Source organism: Boleophthalmus pectinirostris, unplaced genomic scaffold (assembly GCF_026225935.1).
Source record: "Boleophthalmus pectinirostris isolate CB_2022bp ecotype Guang Dong unplaced genomic scaffold, ASM2622593v1 HiC_scaffold_21, whole genome shotgun sequence".
Classification (NCBI taxonomy): domain Eukaryota; kingdom Metazoa; phylum Chordata; class Actinopteri; order Gobiiformes; family Gobiidae; genus Boleophthalmus; species Boleophthalmus pectinirostris.
Window position 1 is genome coordinate 8,590,011 of NW_026571175.1, and position 18,702 is coordinate 8,608,712.

The 18,702-nt window shown below is 36.5% G+C and overlaps 2 protein-coding genes across 2 annotated transcripts; one reads left to right on the forward strand and one right to left on the reverse strand.

Moving 5' to 3' along the window:
- Nucleotides 1-36: 36 nt before the first annotated feature.
- rnf5 (ring finger protein 5) lies at nucleotides 37-13,868 on the reverse strand. Its single transcript, XM_020939280.2, has 6 exons — nucleotides 13,568-13,868; nucleotides 7,467-7,485; nucleotides 5,409-5,521; nucleotides 4,110-4,173; nucleotides 3,915-4,026; nucleotides 37-2,657 (listed from the first exon to the last, which is right to left on the reverse strand). Exons 1-6 carry the CDS (start codon nucleotides 13,738-13,740, stop codon nucleotides 2,530-2,532), a joined length of 609 nt encoding a protein of 202 aa, XP_020794939.1. The 5' UTR covers nucleotides 13,741-13,868; the 3' UTR covers nucleotides 37-2,529.
- A 378-nt stretch (nucleotides 13,869-14,246) lies between these two features.
- Nucleotides 14,247-16,527, forward strand: utp23 (UTP23 small subunit processome component). The gene is made up of 3 exons (XM_020939336.2): nucleotides 14,247-14,632; nucleotides 14,732-14,906; nucleotides 15,453-16,527. The coding sequence occupies exons 1-3, from the start codon at nucleotides 14,445-14,447 to the stop codon at nucleotides 15,837-15,839; spliced, it is 750 nt and encodes a 249-aa protein (XP_020794995.2). The 5' UTR covers nucleotides 14,247-14,444; the 3' UTR covers nucleotides 15,840-16,527.
- The last annotated feature ends 2,175 nt before the right edge of the window (nucleotides 16,528-18,702 follow it).

The window sequence follows — 18,702 nt, forward strand, 5'->3', positions numbered from 1 at the left end:
GGACAGTGTTGAGTTGATTTACGACAGGACATGTGAAACTTTAATTCAGCCTTTAATTTCCTTTGATTCAGTTTGGTTTTTGAACGATGCTTTCACAATGTAGTTTAGTGACTTAATACAAAGTGTGAGAGAAATTACCCAAGAACCATCTGTCCATTCACTGAACTGAAGACTTAAAAGCTTGACAGACCAAAAATAATTAGCATTTTGTATCATTTTAACAAGCATTTTTAACAAGCATGTTTAAATCCACTTGTTTAATGGGGTAATTCATAGCTATACAGGCTTTAGTGCTTGGAGTTAGTGTCATTGTCAAATAACAAGCAAAAGCATGTGCTACTGTAAAATTATGACACTAAAAAGACCCCCCAAATGTCTCAAATGCCTTTTCTTATGGAGGACCAAACTTTGCTTGAATAAAATTGAATCTAGTTTACAGTTTAATTTTCAACATAAATAATTCACATATAGCATTTTTGAGGTTGAGGAAACTAATCATCTTCTAGAATAAGTTAAAAAAGTAGAGGATAGAATGGTGGAAAAAATATTAAAATTAACATGTGAATTATGTTGCAGAATTTAAGATTTATTCAGAGTAATTAGCTAAATGGACCATGAACTACACTTTATTATCAATACTTCTAAAACAGGAGCATGTCTCTGCTTACTACACGGAAATAAAGTGTGTATCATTAAGGAGAACTGCTATTGATACTTTGCAGCAGATGTCACCCACATGGGGGGGCGAAGCTAACTGTCTGAAGCTCTATTACATATATTAGACTTTAATTTGAGATTTGTTTTAACACTATCTGACCATAAAGAGCTGACTAAATAGGAATAATAATTGATTTGCCCTGTTAGTCACTCAAACAGAACCATAAATGCGAGTAGTATTCACAGGCTGCTGAAAATGTGTTATTTAAATCCATATTGTAGTTTTTCTTGAGTTTTCAGACAATCTAAATACTTCATCACACATCTTCACACATTAGACTGTTAATGAGCTAATGTGTGCATTGTGTCTCCATGGTAACAGCGAAACCCGATTTTAGTCCTCCATAAGATTTTTGGCATTCTCAAACCAGATTTGTTCATACACTTGGTCTTGGTCTACCTCCACCTACAGCTCCTCTTCACTTTAACACTTACATCAAACCTCATTTTTACAATATTTATATGTACAAATATATAGTGTTTTCACACTCACCCAAACATACAGATGCATACAAAAGTGTACGGTGACAGAGGTGGGACAAAATTCATCAAATCCTCACAATTTTGACTTTGAAACGCTACCAAATAAGTTGATGGTTTAAATAAAGGCTGGTTCCACAAAGATAAGTTATATAGAACAGTGGAAAGGGTTAAGAGATCACATAGCAATACAAAAATATTACACAAATGAACAGATAATTGAAATATTAAGTAGTATTGCTAGTACTAAGGCATTTAAGGATTCATATCCATTTTGATTGATTGATTCATTGATTTGACTGAAGTATCTTGGTGATATAAATTGGAACGAGACGAGATTGAAAACAACATAACATGGATCAGGAAATAGTATAATATAGGCCCTTTAAAAGACAATTTAATTTAAGTTGTTAATTAGGTCTATGTGCAAGAGTTTTGGTTGTATATTATCACTTTAGTTAAGTTTTTTATTCAGACTTTAACTATAATGTGTTCTCATTAAATATGTATTTGTAATATTTATAAGAAAGAAAAGATTTTGAAAAAGTTAGTATTTTGTTCTTTTGATAAAAATTAAATACGAGTGAAAAAAACAACATTGTGTCGTACCAATATCTTTGTGAAACCTGCCTCTTAAAACTGTTTTGTACCGATCTTTCCTTCAAACCTGCTTCACCAATAGGCTGCGTTCAATGTTCAATCATCACAATATTCTATAGGTCAGTAATAGGCTATTTAATACAGATGGGGGCAGCAAAAATTTACATTGTTAAAATACAGTTTTGTTGTTATATGGTGAATTCTAGGGTCAGTCACAGAAATTATACAAGTCAACATTTGTCCATTTACCTTTTGAATATTTCATGGCAAAAGAGGGCAATAAATAGGAAAACTAGTTTAACCAAAAAACAGATTGCTATACATGCATTTTAACATTGAAATCCAAATATAGTACTGACCTGCCTCTCAATTCAATTTTAGTTTTCAAAGTGTGTTGTCTCATGACTGCAGCCTATTGGACTTCCTCATTTGACTGTCCCTCTCTTCTCATTCACATGGGACATTAGTTTAGTGTTGTTTTCACAGTGCAATGGCAGTTTAAGTTAAGACAAAATGTAGCTCAAAAAATTCAACCCTGCTACATTTCTTTCTGTCCATTTGCTTTGACAATGATGAATGCTGCTACTCTTTGGCCTTGTGGTTTACAATAAAATGGTCTCCCAATGCCCACGGCCCTATTATGAACCATACTGGGAACAATCGTGAGTCTTTTTGGCCATTTTAACTGCCGTAGTTCTTGTTGTGTTGCTGTAGATCCAGATGTTGTAGAGGTCACACACTCAGGAGCCAGAAGAAAAAGAAAATGGCGACAAACAGGAAGAGGGAGTCCTGCCAGTTGTTGTTGTTAGGGTTACCGTTGTTATGGTTTCCGTTGGCCTGGTGCTCACCCGCATACTGGTCTGAGGAAAAGAGATAATGAGGGATTTATGTTAAAACAAAAAAAAATATATATATATATATGTGTGTTTTTGTTTTTCAAATGTGCATGCGGGCTCTTCCAGCTCCTACTGACCCTGGCTCCCATTGACTTACACTTGTTATTTTAGTCTTAAAATGGTCGTATTAACCTGCTCTACATGATCCTGGTGTTTTTATTTTGCTATTTCGTCTATTAAAAAATTCCTATTCCAAAAAAAAAATCTGCCTCCAAATTCACTCCTGTAATCATTTGCATCCTGAGCTTCATTCGAGCAGAGCCGAACAGTATGGGTGAAGTCACACCTGCTTAATCCAAAAGTCTGCAAAAAGTCAGATTCAAGCAGCATTTCCTTCATTCTTCATGCTAACAAAGCAGTTTAATCCCAGAATTCACTTGATGAGTGGCCCATGTTTCCCGTGTGCTCATAATCACTGGTCCAAAGGCACCTGCAGACACTCCTCACGAGTCACTCCCTCTTTGAGTGCGGCCTGTGCGTCAGTGACCCTGGGCTCAGGTTCATGCCAGTGTGTGCAGAGAGCAGTGGGAGTTACTAGCTACTGGCGAAAGAGTAATGCGCGGTCGCACAGCTAACCCTTCTGGATTAGAAAAATAAGCAGCAGTCCCCAATTTATCTTTTGATAAAGACATTTACTTTTGGAACTCAAATGTTTTCTAAATTTCCAAAACTTTTCCCAAAACAGATGAATTCCATACCTTTCCAGGGCCTGGAAATGTAAATTAAATTTTCCAGGCTTTTTATGATGAACCCTGGAATTTGCTGCCTTTTAGTTTTCATAGCAACACAGTAATGAGTGTATGCACAGAGTCTAGTAACATCATAAAAGCATCATTACATACTTTCCACATTAGATAATTGATATTTTGTAGTTGATGTCATCAACACTCCCTCGGGGTGTGAAGCTAGCTGTAGCCATGGCTCGGTCTCTAATTTGAGTTTTATTTTAACACAATCTTACCACAAAGAATTGACTTAGATGGAACTACATCAGGTGAGCTGATTATTATTACTGTGCTCTTAAACAAGTCGCAATAACAGTCACAAGCTTGATGTTGTTTAAATCCATTTTGTATTTTTTTCTAGGAAGTATAAACTTTTTTGACAGTTTGCTATTGTGTGCATTGTGTCATCATGGTAACTGCATTCTACCATAGAGATAAATGTAGAATATCCCCAGCACGATGTCACTTTAAAGTATCAATATGCTGTATATTTTACCTGCTCTGTGAAAGGGGTCGTTGGCGTTGAAAACTGTTGTGAAGAAACCAAAGGGAAACGCTCCAATACCAAAGGACATGTGGAACCCTGTGTCGCCCAAACCCTGAAACATCTAAACACAAAAACACAATAAATATAATAAACAAACAAGAGAGGGGCCAGAGGAGAGATGCATGATGGGAAATAAGGACTGACCCCACCCCCTCCTCTGCTCTCTGGTTCTGTCCTCTGTCCTTGAGGCCGGGGAGGCGTTTTCAACCTGAAAAAAACAAACAACAGATTAAACTAATTCTAGATGTTTTCCATTTGTATCGCAAAAGGGACACACTAAACTTGCATATTTAGGCAAATTCACTCCAACAGGATTTTATGTTGTGTGTTTTTTGTTTCTGTTTGTTTTTTGGCACATTGCTGAGCCCTAGATGAGGCCCACTTCCTCACCTTATGATAACACCTTCAGCACATTCAGTTTTAGGCTGAATGCTTTGAAAAATTAACCAATTGTAATTTTTATGACAAACATTGAATTTAAAATTTGCAATGTATGTTGTAATAGATGTTTAAAATGTGATCTCTGAACAAAAACCATGTCCAGGAGTTTGTTGAGGCCTAAACTACAGTGTTGGCCTACATAATAAGACAGGACTTAAATGTGCCATTTTTGTGATTTGACAGTTGCAGACATTTAAATTGTGTTTTGAATTTGCTTGCAATATACCCATAGACTGTATATGAAAGTGGGCATAGCTAACGCCCTAGCTGCCGCGTTCCAAATGGGAAGTGAGTATGAGCTCAGTGGTTTCTTTGACCTCTGGTTGCAACTGACTTCTACTGAAAAACCGTCACCCCTCATTCCAACTGCTGCTGCTGAGCTCGTCATTCTAATCTTAAAATGATCTACATGATCCTTTTATTTAACTATTTTCTCCCTAAATCAAGATATGAACATAATATCATATCAACAAATAATAACATATCAATCTGTCTGTCAATCTGCCATTTTGTGTTCGTGTGTGTCTAGTTCTGTAGTTTAATTCTGTTTTGTGCCTTCTTTTATTTGGTCACTCGATTCTGTTGTACTTGTTGTATGTTAATTCTGTTATTTTGTTTCTTAGTTTAGGTTATTTAGTTTTCTTTGTATATTTTTAGTTTGCTTTGTTAATTTACTTATGGCATCCCTGTTAATTAAACATTATTTAATTTATTTCATTTAACATCTTGTTTTTTTTGTTACTTCCCTCACCTCAGTGAGCTGGGTCATAACAGGGTCTGTTTAATCTTGGCACCTAAAGGTTTCTGTACCTCACAGCCTTAACTAGGTTGCATGCTCCAGTTAAACCACTCAAGGAGTGTACAGCTGTGTCTCACTTCCGTGCATGCACTACTGACTGCATACAGCAGGGGGCTTCTTTTTTTTATTTTATTTTATTTTTTTACAAAATGCCAGTCTATGGATATATGCAGCAGCCCTCCTTACTTGTGAGGGTTGAATACCTGGGGTCGTCCTGACTGGTGCTGCCTCGTCCGTACAGAGGGATCACTTTGTCTCTGCTGATGCCGGCTTTACACACAGGACACTGCTGTCTGCTCGGACGAGTCTCCAACCACTGAAAAAGTAAACATCATTAGGCCTGTCCCCATAAAAACTACAATATATCCACTTATCAGCCAATATATCAAATCTGGTACACAACTTTCTGAGGGTCATTATTTATTGTGGGTGCTTGCACTAGTGGGGAACTTTTTGTTATTAAGATAAGATTTGAGCTGTAGAGGTATAAAAAATTTTTACTTCTATAACTATACAAACTGACTACTACATTTTTTGAGGGATATTTTACTTCTATGGGGTATTAAGTGCTAACACATAATAAATTAAGATCACCATGTTACCTTATAACATAGAAACATAGAAAGCAAAAAAAAAAAGGTTTTGCATTATAGCCCTCTTTAACGATATTGTATTTCAGAAGAAAAATAAACCTGTTTTGATATAATTCTATAGCTGAAAAAGTGTCTGTGGTTTAAAATATCAAATATTATTCTGAACTGGCTCGCAGAGTGGGAACTAAGATGCACTCATCATTAGACCTAAAACAGTGTAACCTCAGATTCACAGGAAGTAAGTGGATGTCAGAGGAAGTGTGTACTCAGACCATATTTAGCAAACAGTGTGTTGGCGTTGTAAAAACTGTCAGGGGTTACTTTTAATGGCTCATATTAAACCTTTTTCAGATCTGTTATAATGTTGTTTCCTAGTCAAAAACCCAAAGTTGTGTTTTGTTTCATTCACACATGTTTAATACATAATTCCTGCACATTTAGCATGACTTCTTCTCTCAAACAGAAAACACTTGTGATGTCACATGGTGAAACAGGATGTGCTCCACTTAATATGCCTTCACTAGAATCATTTTGATAATTTCAGCCCTGGAACAGAATTGAAGAAGCTGCTTGGATGAGCAGCGAAACCTCTTGTCCAGTTGACAGAATTAAATTTTTCTTTTGCAATATAGGATTACTCAAACATGTGTGAATGAAACAAAATACAGGTATGTTTTTAAGAAGGTGACAACATTCTAACATGGCTAAAATTTAAAATTTTGCATAATATAGGACCTTCCAAGTTTTGATTTTTCAACTGTCTGTGTTGTTCACAGTCTAAATTTACTGTACCGCTCAAATGACCCTGATAAACTGGTTTATTTTTTATGCTCAGGGCAAAAGGTGTACTAGTGTCATTTTGACGATAAACAACTACACAATGTGATTTAAGATTAACTTTGAACCGAGAATTCAATTTTTGGTGATGAAGAGGAGGAAAAGGAGGAAGGGGGAGAGAAGGATGAGGGGGAGGAGGAGGGAGAGGAGAAGGGAGAGGAGGAAGAAGGAGGATAGTGGAGTAAATAAGAAGCATTAGCTGCATTAGAGTTTAATCTGCTCTGAGTACATTACATCACACTCTTCTATGAGACGTTTAAGAGCGCTGTTTATATGAGGGGCCTCCAGGAAGCTGTGCGCAATACAATTTCTCTTGAGAGGGGTTCTCCACTTGCTTGTCTATGCAGACTTTATGGCTTTGCTTGGAATGTTCCAAAGTATGGCATCTGCAAAAATCACCAGCTTTTAACCATGTTATAGTTGTTTTCCCTCACTATTCACTCACCTAAAGTTGTATTTGGAGTTGTACATGTTTGAGCAATATATAATCGCTTTCCAAGACACCATTTAGCCCATCAACCCCCCATTTTCACCGCCACTGGTATACGCCCACTGCTCTCCACTAGCAGTTGTCTTCAGTTTTCTTAATTTGTGATAATGGTAGGAGCATTGCGTGGTATTGCGTGGTATCATGTGGTACAAATGAAAAAATTAAAATTAAAATCTGGGGCCAACAACTTCACAGCTCTTTGTTGTGATGACGTTTATGCCAAATAAGTTTAATGTGTTATTGTGGAACATTCCAGGTAAAGCAATAACATACTAAGGGGCACAGGTTCTCAAATTACTCACATTTACAGTAAATAAATAATTTGTAATACAGATACAGACCTGATGAAGGCAGGGCCAGCTGTGGAGACACAAACAGAAAGAAAGAAAGAAAGTTAATTACATGTTAATATCAGAGAGGAGCAGTGAATATATGAGCAAGCTTTAACAATTAAGGAAAGACTAACATGAACAGATCAACTAATACAAGAATCCAATACAGGTAATCAAAATCAAAAGTTTGGACACCCTCTCAATCACTGTGTATTTTTTTTTCTTACCTTTACTACTTTCTAAATTTTATATGCATATGGAAGGCATCAAACATACAAAATGATGTAGTAAAAAACTTAAAACAAAATATGTTTTAAAATGTTATGTTCAAACCCTTAAAGTAGCCACCCATTATTTTTTTGACAGAGCTGCAAACCTTTGTCCCTGAAATCACAGCTGTGCCTGGTCAGGCCCTGGAAATACCAAAGGTGGTGAAATTTCACAGTTCAGATGGAACATCATTATAACATGGTAGAAAGCTCATAAAAAAGACATTTTACATAATACCCACAGACCATATCGCTGAGCTCTATTAAAGTGGATCTACATATCTGCTTGAACCCTGCAGTAAAGATATCAAATGTCCATTAAGATGAATGAAATGAGCTCACACGAGCTTGTCTATCCATGAATTACTGTTTAACTGTTAACCTCATAACATCCACAGTAACTTTCAATACAACACACTTACAGAGTACAGTCTTGCTCATATGTCACTGTGTTTAAGACAAAAAATCTGAGACAAATCTGAGACAAAATCTGCTAGTATTCTCATAACAGAGAACTACGAGAGAAGAGTACACAAAAGATCATAAATCACAACTAAATAATTTGAGAACAGCAATGGCATTTTCAAGTCACCTGAGGACCAAAAAAATAAGTCTAAGGGCTCCATTTGGCCCCTGAGCAATAGTTTGGGCACCCATGTTTTATGACCATAGACTGTATAAAAGAAGTGGACTAAGCGAGTGTGATGTCACCCATAGCGTTCAACTCCACTTGAATGAAGCTCCTGATGCTAATGGTTACAGGAGTGAATTTGGAGCCAGGCTCCATATTTGGAAATCTGACCACGAATATCATAGAAACCACAAGAACTAATCATGATTGAGGTCATTAAATGTGCCCGCCCTTCTCACCGAAAGGCGGGAAGGGGGCTTACTTAGCAATGAAATGCATTAGCTGTCAATCAAACCTGTTGCTAAGGCCAGCAGGAGCAAGCTTGGGGAATGAAGGCTTCTGATTGGTCTGTTATTTATGTTCAAATTTTGATTTAGGGACAAAATAGCAAAATGAAAAATTCAGGATCATTTAGAGTGGGTTACTACGAACAGTTTAAGACCAAAATGACGAGGCTCACTGCAGCAGAGGGATCACAAGATCCCTACATAAGTCAACTGGAGCCAGGGTCAGAAGGAGCCAGAAGAGCCAGAAGAGCCTCCTGGTGCTCTTCCTATTTGTAACAATAATTACTATACTGATTTATCATTCAATAAATGTTAGATAGCAGGTGTCGATATTTATTGTTTGTACATTTTCGTTGCACTACTTGGAGATTTTGGGGTACATTATACTATAAGAAAGAATCTGAGCCATAGAAGATGAGAAGATGAATAAATAATTTCTATGATTCATTACAGATGCAAAAAAGGACAAAAGTTTTGGATTCTGATATTGACTTATTGCAGCTCATGATATTTTTTTTTAAATAAATAACCTCTTGGGTTCTTGTGTCAGTGGCGTAAATGAGTTTCAATATAATCGTTTATCATGACAAGACTAGTAAAGAGCGAGGACCATTCCTGGATGAATGAGGGATTACATAGAGTTTATAAACTGAACTAGTTTATATGCATGACAATAAAAACCTCACTGATAGCCCAATACAATGAAATACAGGCCAATATAACACATGCACTTAACATTGAATTGCAGCCATTTTTAAAGCTGTAAGATTAATCATGATCAAGTTGAAATCACAGTCTGAATGGACGCAATTAGCAAATCACAAATACCATAATTTCTTTCAAATAACAAAGTCTCCTGTCTTATTCAGCATAAGAACAGCTAAGCCTGTGGTTTCAATCTGTACAAACATGCTCTGAAATGTGATTATTGTATTTGTTTGTCAGTTCATATTTCTGTCTTTTTGTCTATTCTTCTGGACACAAATGTGAACTCTGAGCAGAATCCTATTATTAAAACATAAATCGCAAATCAAATCACAATCATCTATCTATCTATCTATCTATCTGTCTATGATACTTTTGCAGTGACATCACGCTGGGGGTATTTTACATGTATGTGTATGGCTGAATATTTAGAAGTTACCATGGTGACAAAATGCACACATTAGCAAACACAGCCAAAAAAATGTTTAAGTATGAAAATTCAAGAAAAAACAAAACAAAATGGATTTAAACGACACACTGTGATCAATACAAGTGTTTATGGTCCTGTTTAAGTTTCTAACAAAAAGCTCAGAGGGACTAGCTGAACTGGCTGATGCTAGCTAACCTGTGACTTTAATGTCTGACAGACCATCTGATCAAAAACCAAATCAGCTCACCCGTTTTAGTTCCAGCTAAGTCCATTCTTTCTGGTCAGATTGCTTAATTTGTCAAAAGTTAAAGTATAATTTGAGTAACAGAGCTTCAGACAGAGCAAAGCTTACAGTTAGCATCCCACCCCCAGGGACTGTTGATGAGATCAGCTCCAAATCATCAACTGTTTATCTGATACAGTACATTTCTTGTTACAACTAGTAGCTAATACTTTTTGGTTCATGTGTAGCATGTAGTTGAAGCAATCCCTCTTTATGTAATCCTGATTTAGGTTTGGTGTAAAATCAGGTAATGAGAGGGGAATGTTGCAGCAGACGACACAGAAGTCCCTCGTTGCTTGTTTCATCATTTCTTTAACGGAGGAGAGAGAGCAATGGAGCAAGGACATTACATCAGAATGCACACAAGAGGACATACTGGACGCTATTACTACTACTACTACTACTACTACTGGTACTACTACTACTACTACTACTACTACTACTACTACTACTACTACTGGTACTACTACTACTACTACTACTACTACTACTACTACTACTACTACTACTACTACTACTACTACTACTACTACTACTACTACTACTACTACTACTACTACTACTACTACTACTGGTACTACTACTACTACTACTGGTACTACTACTACTACTACTACTACTACTGGTACTACTACTACTACTACTACTACTACTGGTACTACTACTACTACTACTACTGGTACTACTACTACTACTACTGGTACTACTACTGGTACTACTACTACTACTGGTACTACTACTACTGGTACTACTACTACTACTGGTACTACTACTACTACTACTACTACTACTACTACTACTACTGTACTACTACTACTACTACTACTACTGGGTACTACTACTACTACTACTAGGTACTACTACTACTAGTACTACTACTACTACTACTACTACTACTGTACTACTACTACTACTACTACTACTACTACTACTACTGGTACTACTACTACTACTACTACTACTACTGTACTACTACTACTGGTACTACTACTGACTACTACTACTACTAGTACTACTACTTGCTGACATATGGCTTCTGCTACACAATCACTGCTCATTACAGTTAATATAATTATAATATAGTCCACAGATCAGCTCCAAGAACAAAGCCAGTGCTCTCTCACTCACTCACTGTAGTTTCAGCTGCATTGGAATCTTTTTAGTCCTAATCAGACACACTATACACACTATATGTATGTACACACATATATACATACACACATACATACACACACCCACACACAGACACAGACACACACATGTACGTACATACAAATTACAACAACTGCAAGTTTAATTAACAAGGAGTGTTTAGGTCTGATCAAGGTCCAGAAGAGCAATTCCACAAGCCTCACCATCGACTGAAGGATATGAAAGGAAAGTAGATTTAAAATTCTGAAGACAAAGTATTGTTACTAAAATGAGATACTGCCTCTAGCTGCTTTACTAAATGTGAATACATTCAAGGTATAAAACTCAAAGCATTTATTTTTTTCTTTGTTGTATGTTTCTGATCATTTCAATAGCTGATCAAATGAATATAACAGTCTTTATAAATGGGTCTAAATACATTATGTGTACATATATGGAAGACACTGTGGCATTGCAGACAACAGACACAAGGAGAATCACATGAGATTTTAAATCTTATCATCCTCCAAGCGCAAAGACTGCAGATAAGAGACCGCACACCACAAGCTGAAAGTTGTGAGTCAACAAGCTCCTCTCGTCAGCTGTTTCCCTCTAACAGTAAAAACTCATTTTGAGACTCTTAAATGTTCGAGTGATCAGAGCACTGTGCTTTTAGTTTAAATGCACATCAAATCTGTGTTATTATTTGTGAAATGTGGTGCAATAGTTTAGATAGATATATGCTTTTAATGCACAGAAGTATGTCAATACATTACACAGAATGCAGAGTCGTGTTTACTGCAGCAGCAGCTTCACCCCAATCCTTGCTACAGGATTCATGTAAACAGACTCTTGCCTTTTTAAAAAAGGCTTTAAACTGCATTACTAGCGCTGTTTTGTGGACTGGATGTCATTATGTGCGGAGGACAAATTCTTCAGGGTAATATGAATGAGATGATACAGTCTCAAATCTCAGACTAAGATTCAAAGTCGGGGGGAAGAAGCAAATCAGGTTCTAAATCTGGCAACTTGTCCTGTAGTGTGAGGCAGGCATTACTTATTATGACTCCCTTTCACTATCACAAAAGTAAAAATTTGACATTTATTTAAAAAAATGTCACAGTGTCAATGTGACAGGACCATGTGTTACTTGGAACTTAGTTACCACACATTGCATCAGCCTCATACACCACCAACTTGTTGCCGTTCCAGACAATGACAGTTGTACGTGGAAAAATTAAGTCATTCTTACAAAGTATGAATATTAACTAATGCTCCAATAGACATTACTGCATTTGATGCAAAAAAACAGCTTTAACACAACACATACTGTATGCATCAGAATCATAAGCACCTTAAAGCTTTCAACTGTTCAACTCAAACTAAAATTCCAAATTCAAGGGCAGCAGGAAGACCTGCCAAAATTTCTATTACAGGTCAATCTGACCCATGTTTAAGGAAAAGCATGACTCTTTTAGACGATAAATATGAGTTAATCTGTAATTGTGAGCCAACATTTGAAAGCACTGGATTTTTGGCAAGTCAATGTATCTTTTTAGGCTTCTAAAACTTTTAAAAGCCACATGAGCAAACTGGAATCAAAAGTATAATTAGTTAATAATTACTTATGTATATATGCACCAAAGCACTTGCTATAAGAATAGAGGACAAAAGTTCAACAACATTAATGTTTACTTCATGCAGAGATAAGATTTCATTACACTTAAGCAACAGCTACACTACACAACTACACTTCCTACGTAACTAAAAAGAAAGACTGGCACTTGGCTTTAAAAATAGCAAAAATATTTCAGAAACCACCAGGAATAACTGTGAATTATCGTTAAATCGTCTAATATGCGCTATTTTAATTGGGATCAACCAGCCCATGTTGGAGTCACATTATTAATCACATGTTACTTCTTTGGCACTATCTTTCGGGCCAGCTCCTGTTTTCATGGTGAAGTCTACACAGTTATGTTCTTCTGTCACTATCGCCTTAAGTCTGTTCTATTTTTCGTGTTTTTGGGGCACAACAGGTTAAGTTAAACCGGTCAGACTTGGTGCTGTAAGGAGAATAGTTTACAACGAAGAACCACTGAGATGTAGTAACTTACTTTGCAGAAATGGCTGGGTCAAATTCCTTCACAACGTGTACTGTTTTATCACTGGATCAACAAACTCCTCACCTGTCAGCCAAAGTATTTGTTGTCAGCAAAGCATGTTTATCAAGATTCAAATGGGGCTGCACTACAGAGGCCTGTCAGATACGGATCAACTGGAACGTGGGTCTGGTTAGATTATAAACGAACACATAAACGACCATCTTCAAAACAAACCTAAGCTAATTTTCCATCATTGCTGTGCTTCGTACCAGAACAAGTGTCCACACAAACTGATGACCGCGTCTCGGGCCGTGTCCAGGCAAATGTTGCACTCGAAGGTGGCCCGATCCGTCTCAGCGCTGCCCCCGCCGCTGCTGCCTCCGGAGCCGCCGCGATCATTGTTGCTCTCCCCGGCCGGTACTCCTCCGACTCCGGCCGACATGTTTGTATGAAATTGGATCCGATTAAAAGTCCAAAAACGTACCAATAAACGGCCCCAGCAAGCTACTGCCAAGCCTCTGCTAACGGGAGGCAACTGTCAGCAGACTTTACCTGCACACACACTTCCGGTTCCGGAGATGCACGAAGACTTACGAAGATGGTCGAAGAGTGGAGCGAAAAAAACAACAAAACAAAACACACACACACACGTTTACAGATTGATTGATTGATTGATTGATAAGTAAATAAATTATATATTCTTATTAACATATCAACGTGTTTATTTTGTATTATTTGCTTCATATAAATACGCCAAACATTCCTGCAACACTGTTGTAACACTGAATTTAGACAAGATAAGTAGCTGCTATTTAAAGCTCAAAGAAAAGGCAGTACTATATATTATAATAAGACATATTTTTATAACCTGAAATTATACAGGTAAGCGTGCTTTTATTTTTGTTTAACGGAACGTTTCATTAGTTAGTCTTTTGTTCCTAGCCGGACTCATTTCAAGGGCGAACGACAAACGTGTTTACTTCACAAGAGCCCACGCTGAACACTTTTGCTTGATTTAATCCAATATCTTGACATTGCAACGTCTTGGCGATCTGATTGCATTGCACGAATGTTATGTCCATCTTGTTGTAACTCAGTTGTATTAGTTAGTTATTTTTTGTGAGTAACGCTGCATTTTAAGCAAACATGAAGATCAAGCGACAGAAACAGGCAAAGAAGAACATCAGCTTCTACAAATACAACTTCAGTTTTAGGGAACCTTTCCAAATCCTCGTTGATGGCACCTTTTGTCAGGCAGCTTTGAAAAACAAGATTCAAATCAAGGAGCAAATGCCTAAATACCTGATGGGAGAAGTGCAGCTGTGTACAACTAAGTAAGTACTAAACTGTAAACAATTGGTGAATAGATTTAATTTAAATTGTATGGTGATTGATTACTAATTTAGTTATTTAATTTGTCTGTTTGCTTTTAGTTGTGCCCTCAAAGAACTGGAAACTCTGGGGAAAGAGTTGTACGGCGCTAAAATCATCCTGCAGAGGTACCAGGTCAGAAAGTGTGCCCATTTCAAGGACCCTATACCGGCCTCAGAGTGTCTGCTGTCCATGCTGGGGAAGACCAACCCTCACCACTATTTTGTAGCCACACAGGTAATATTAGATGGTTATTTGACTATTAGGCTGAGAATTTTTACTCCAAACCAAATTAAGTTAAAGAAAGTTCATGTGCACAGTGTATTTTGATACTCTGTTGCTATTATTAATATGAAAATTATTTTTACTACAACTACCACAGCATCAGCTATTGTTACTTGTTGCAGTATAATGTGATGTCATGTAGTGGTAGTTTTCAAGTTTAGTTTTTAGAGCATGGTGGAGCACCACATGACATCACAAGGTGGAACAGCTTTCCATTTGAGAGAAGAACTAAATATAAAGGGTTTTTGTGTGTTAAATGTATGAATAAAACAAACCAAACTCCAAGTATCTAACATTATAACATACATCAGAAAATGGTGTAATATGGACCATTTAATAACTGTACAAAAATCTACATTTCAGTCATTAATTTTTGGTGCCCTCCATCTGTATTAAACATTATTGGCCTGTAGAATGTTGTGATGACATTTGAAACCCAGCTATATATTTCTGTTATGTATTTATTTTATTTTTATTATATATTTGTATTATTTACAGGATCATACACTGACCACGAGCCTAAAGGAGATCCCTGGTGTCCCACTGTTTTACATCATTCTTAACACCATCGTTTTGGACAAACCCAGTCAGGCCTCCCTCGACTACGTCCAAAAAGTCGCACTAGGAGAGCTGGTGAGTTCGGGTCAACAGGAGAGCATCCGCAGCCTGAAGGAGGAGCAGGGCTTGGGACAGAGAGACACAGAGAGGAGGCCAAGGAAGAGAAAACGCAAAGGCCCCAATCCTCTGAGCTGTCTCAAGAAGAAGAAGAAAACTGAACCCACACCACAGAAAAAGACAGAGGATGGACAGAAGAAGAAAAGAAGTCGGCATAAAAGACGAAAAAGTAGTGGGGTTGTATCCACTCCTGTAGTTCCTAGTCAATGAACAGTACAATAGAAAGACCTCAAATGAGAGGCATTCATTTCATTTTTCAAATATGTATATCTGTAAACTGAAGGTGTAACATCATATCTAAACAGAACCACTAATTCAAGGTGCACTATGTCACTTTTCTTGTTTAGGGTCCGCCACATACTTTCTTCCAACAGAGATGTTATTGCTTTGCCTAAAATGTTCCACAGTATGGCATTAAACTTCATGCTGTGAGCAAGGTTGCCTCTCCACAGGCCTGAACTGGTGGTGTGCCAGCATGTCTCAATGGAGAAAGGTTCATTTTTTAGTTTTATAAAAATCTGTGGATACAAAAAGGTGACTGACTCTACAATAGAAAAGTTACATAGTGCACCTGTCACGTCAGATTAGGTTTTATAATATTGTGAATGAATGAATGTATACATATTTTCATAGCATAAGGAACTACATGGACCATCATCCCTTCCTCTATTTTATTGCAGCACATGAAGAAATGTTTTGAGATATAACTGAATTTGACTTCTGGAATGAGTCTTTCTTCTATTCTAAGTTTAAACCATGACCATGGTGCCATTTCTTCTCTCAATATTTAGGTCATGTCTTCAGTCAGAGAAATTGATGAAGACTTATCACAAGTATGCAGTTGTATAATATTGTGAAAGAATAGCCCAACCATGAAAATAAACAAAAATTGACAGAAGTTTAAACATTGGGGTATTTTTTTATTGTGAAAACATCTTGATGAGTCCACAAAAAAGACTTATATTCCAACATTGGTAATGACCACTGCTTGCACCAAGGCTTGTGATATCTTCAGTACAAAAAATGAAAAGGCAGGTTTGCAGGCACATAATTTAAACACAGAAGAATACAATAAATTACAATAACAGTAAGATACACATTTTGGACAACATAACATAGACTATAAACGCATTTGAAAAGTAAAGTGCTATAAAGTTTTTCAACTGGAAAAATTGCCTAGGCCGAACATTAAAAGCAAGTGTATCTGGTATTTATTCAGGCAATTTAAAGGTATTTAAAGTTAATATTGGATATATGAATGTAATAATTTTCCTTGAATCTAAAGTAAAATAAGCTTTCTAATGCTATCCTGTAACTGATAATATGGTCGTAGTTTAATAAGTAAAAATACAAAGTCTAACCTCATTTGGTAAACACAAGATTTACTTTTAGTATTAAAGTGCAATATTTTTTTCTTTTGCAATAAAATATGACTATAATTATATTTTTGTGTAAATTATTTTCAGACAGAGCATGCAAGTATGGATGTGCATACTGATAACGGCTCTATACTGTAAACAGCAGATGCAAAGTTTCTACCACCACAGACTCTACCGCACAGCTAAACTACCCACAGGTTTGATGAGATATTCTTCTATTTTAACTGTTAAATGAACAGTTTTTTATATCATGCATGCTCCTGATGTATTTGTCATGTTAAAATACGGCTAATATGTTTTTCTGACGTGCACTAAAATAATGCTTCTAAAAATTATATATGTTATATAGAGAATCAATTACATTGACTGTGTGCCATCATGAGCAAGATTTTAAATGGATTTGCATTCCCACTACCCACTGTCTATTAAAATATCTTTTTAACAACAACAAATAGGAAAACATTCTGGCACTCCAAGATACGGCCCCATCTTAAGATTAGTATCATACTATGCAAACAATACCATTTTAATAGAATATAAAGTGCAGGGACTACTAACCACAATATGAACAGGGTCTGAAGTTGCCTTTACATGTCTCTATTATTTGTGTACTCTTGGTGTCTTATGATTGAGCTTTAAGTGAGGAAAAGGAGGGGAAATATCTGTAGCTGCCATTGTTTTTGCACCAAACTAGCATCAATGTAGGCACTAAATCACAGGAAAACTGCAGGAAAAGGGCCTTCAACTTAGAATAAATGTCCCAATAAAGCTTAAATCTGTTTTGAGAATTTCTGTAGTTATCATACTTTGGCTTTGGACATTGGTGGACAGTCTAAAATCAGAATTGCACACTATGATTGTAAAACCAACCAATAAGATTAAAGGTACAACAAACCTCCACATGCAAACAAATAATAGCACCATAAAGAAACAATAAACAGAAATGGCTACAGTGCGAAAGTGTTTCAAAAGTCAAGGAAATTGCGTGCATTAGCAGTTGTGATATCGCTATCACTGTCATTAATATTCTGACATTATTATGATTTCATTTACTACATATCTAAAAGTAAGCTTCTGGGTCTAAAATACATAGTTTTGTTGGAGCGACATGACAGATGAAACTACATGGACCATCATCCTTTGCTCCATTTTAGTGCAGCTAACATGAAGAAATATTTTAACAGATAATTTCAATAGCATTTTTTGATAATTTCAATAGAGCTTGTAAGTGCTTTTGTTAGGGAAGTGGCCTTTCTTATATTTAAAGTTTAAGCTTTGAACCTCTATCCACGATCACAATAAAAATCATGCACTTGGCTCACTGTACTTTGATAATGCAATAATTTGAGTTTAACTATAGCCAAAATTATGCTAGTTGTAATTTTTTGTGTGCATAATTTACACGTCTGTCTTTAAGCAATAAAAGGCTCTTATTAATTCTGCATTGGAACAAATCTCACTAAAAATATAGCGTAAATCACATTAGAATAAAGGTTAAGAGGACTATGCATACATTTGAACTAGCCAAAGTAATTGACTGAAAACTAACCAGGACTCCCTATATGCTCAGCATTTCCTCCAGGGGTGGGGCTTCACGTTCTGTTTCAACCATGGCAACCCGGTTTTAAACAGTGTTTTCTTATTCACTTGAACTGCAAGGTGGAGAAAGCAGGGTTTTTGACGACAAAGCAAAT

What these genes read in the sequence shown, in the direction of transcription:
- rnf5 (XM_020939280.2), bottom strand. Translation starts at nt 13,740, where the DNA reads ATGTCGGCCGGAGTCGGAGGAGTACCGGCCGGGGAGAGCAACAATGAT. An exon ending in ACCAGTCAGGACGACCCCAG is followed by an intron (nt 4,174 to 5,408) that starts GTATTCAACCCT and finishes TGTTTTTTTCAG; the next exon opens with GTTGAAAACGCCTCCCCGGC. An exon ending in CGACCCCTTTCACAGAGCAG is followed by an intron (nt 2,658 to 3,914) that starts GTAAAATATACA and finishes TCTTTTCCTCAG; the next exon opens with ACCAGTATGCGGGTGAGCAC.
- utp23 (XM_020939336.2), top strand. Translation starts at nt 14,445, where the DNA reads ATGAAGATCAAGCGACAGAAACAGGCAAAGAAGAACATCAGCTTCTAC. An exon ending in GTGCAGCTGTGTACAACTAA is followed by an intron (nt 14,633 to 14,731) that starts GTAAGTACTAAA and finishes GTTTGCTTTTAG; the next exon opens with TTGTGCCCTCAAAGAACTGG. An exon ending in ACTATTTTGTAGCCACACAG is followed by an intron (nt 14,907 to 15,452) that starts GTAATATTAGAT and finishes TATTATTTACAG; the next exon opens with GATCATACACTGACCACGAG.